Source organism: Austrofundulus limnaeus, unplaced genomic scaffold, assembly GCF_001266775.1.
Source record: "Austrofundulus limnaeus strain Quisiro unplaced genomic scaffold, Austrofundulus_limnaeus-1.0 Scaffold14, whole genome shotgun sequence".
Taxonomy (NCBI): domain Eukaryota; kingdom Metazoa; phylum Chordata; class Actinopteri; order Cyprinodontiformes; family Rivulidae; genus Austrofundulus; species Austrofundulus limnaeus.
The window spans coordinates 977,934-980,092 of NW_013952416.1; the positions used below are offsets into that span (position 1 = coordinate 977,934).

General features: G+C 41.0%; 1 protein-coding gene across 4 annotated transcripts in view; it reads right to left on the reverse strand.

Annotated features, from left to right (window-relative positions):
- Positions 1–2,159, reverse strand: part of sema6a (sema domain, transmembrane domain (TM), and cytoplasmic domain, (semaphorin) 6A) — a 125,363-nt gene that overhangs the window by 53,847 nt on the left and 69,357 nt on the right. For all 4 annotated transcript variants that reach the window (XM_014002621.1, XM_014002622.1, XM_014002619.1 and 1 more), the window contains exon 4: positions 1,782–1,842. In XM_014002621.1, the coding sequence (XP_013858075.1) occupies positions 1,782–1,842 (61 nt within the window). The remainder of the gene's footprint in view (positions 1–1,781; positions 1,843–2,159) is intronic.

Consider the following 2,159-nt stretch of genomic DNA (forward strand, 5'->3'; position numbering starts at 1 on the left):
CACACACACACACACACACACACACACACACACACACACACACACACACACACACAGCCCACTGCAGACCCTTCCCTGTGTGGCCTGGGGGGTCAGTGCTCAGCCACAGGTCCAGACCGCCGCGTACCCGCCGCTGTTGTTGTGAAACATGTTTGGAGCTCAGCCGCTGATTAAAGACCCCCAGTCATCAATCAGTCGTCGCCTCTCCCACCAGCCTTTCATCTGCAGCCTGCTCTCATTAAGACCCATTCGCCGGGCTTTGACGCTGAAGTGGACGAGGTGGAGGGATGGAGGGTGGTTGTATACAAGAGAGCCCTGTTTGAGTTGAGTTTGCATCCATCATGTTCAGCACAAGTGATGCCAGAGAGAAGTGGTTTGACTGGATTAGAGAGTGGTTACTATGACCAAAATGCTGCTGGAATATTCGTAATCTGTAAAACAGAACTGTTAAGTCATTTGCAATTTACTGAACTGTGCAAAAGTTTTAATCCACTCCATTTATCTGTGTTTGTCTTCAAAAAGCCAAACTTTCATATCATTTTAACAAGACTTGACCAACTGTTTTATTTTTGTTGTTGTTTTTTATATTTATTGGTATTACACTGAACTTTGACTGATTATAACTCACTTCCAGTCCAGTTGTTTAAATGATTATGACAGCGTATAGTGACAGATTTATGTGTTCAAGAAAAACTTAGAGGAAATGGACATTTAGAGGACAAAACAAGCGTCGGGTTTGAGAAACTCTACAACAAAAATATAAAAGCAATCAAGCAAGAACCTGGCACAGGACTCGAGAGATGCATAATCTTTATTTGATCATCTTTAGTGTTTAAAGTTTTCAGTTAATGGCTTTTTGGAAATCCTCTTGTTGGAGCTAAAGTACTGTTTCATGTTTAATCTTTAATATTTTTCATAGATTCAATGAAAGAACTGGGAACCACTTATGTCTTTAGGAGAAGTTGCTGATAACATTTTTAAAATACAATTTAAAACAAGCTGTTTATTCATTTGTTTGTTATATTTCATCTCAAAATTGGTTCATTGTTTCGGTTTAAGAGTATTTTTGCCTTAATAATTAATAAGTAAAAGTTTTGGCTCAGTAAACCTGTACAAATCAATCAATCACTTTCTTTTTTGTAAATATTTCACATTAAACATTCAAAAACAACAACAACAAGCAAAACAGAAACAATAAACTCATAATTTACCAAAAAAGGGATAGGCTGAAGCTTAGCTTATTCTTGCATACCCTTCTTGCCTATCTTCTGAAAAGATCAGATTTTAGACAAAAAAAAAGGAGTGAAAAGTCAAAGAAAAGATTTTAAACACCTTCATAAAACTAAAAAAGGATCCTTTTAAAAGATTTCAAGCATGAATGTTTGAAAGCGAAACATAATGATCTGAGGGATGGTTCAAGACTTTTGCACAGTGCTGACTCTGATTTACAGGTAATTTAAACAGTCTGCTTTATCGTTTCCCAGTTTATCTTCTGTCAATCCTTTTAGCGCACGCCCACGAAACTTCCGTCGTCCCACTGATCAGCGGGGATGACGCAGGTGGTTTGCTAACTGATTGATCGGATAATCTTCTTAGCGGGGTCACCATGGCTCCCACCGGTGAGCAGGTGGGTGAGTGCTGACGGGCAGATTCATGTAAACACGCACGAACCCCCCCATCGTGTGCACACACAAATACACAGAGCTGGTTATTAGGGTTGCGCTGTCAATCACAGCGCGGCGAGAGCAGCAAATCCTGAAAGAGCACGGTGTCTCGCTCACCTTGCTGAAAAAGATCTCGTCACCGCTGGCGGTCTCCGTGTCCACCGTGTATATGTGATCCCTGTCAGCGGCAAAGAGATGGAGGGAAAAAGCAGAGGGAGAGATGAGGTGATAAGAGGTCAGTGACAGGCAGTCAAAAAGAAAAAAAAAATCAACAAACAATAATCCCAGCTACTTTCTGTTCTCCCCCCGCAGGCTGCAAACAACGTCAGAAAATGGAGCTTTGTGTAAACTTTGTTTTAACTTCAAAAAATTACAATAAACAAAAGGAGGCCGGAGATATTTGCTCTGTCAGACAGAAACAGTCAACAAAGCTTCAGAGTGCCGTGGCGCAGGCCTGAGGACAAAAGCCTCTTTGTCCCAGAGAAAGGTCCTTAT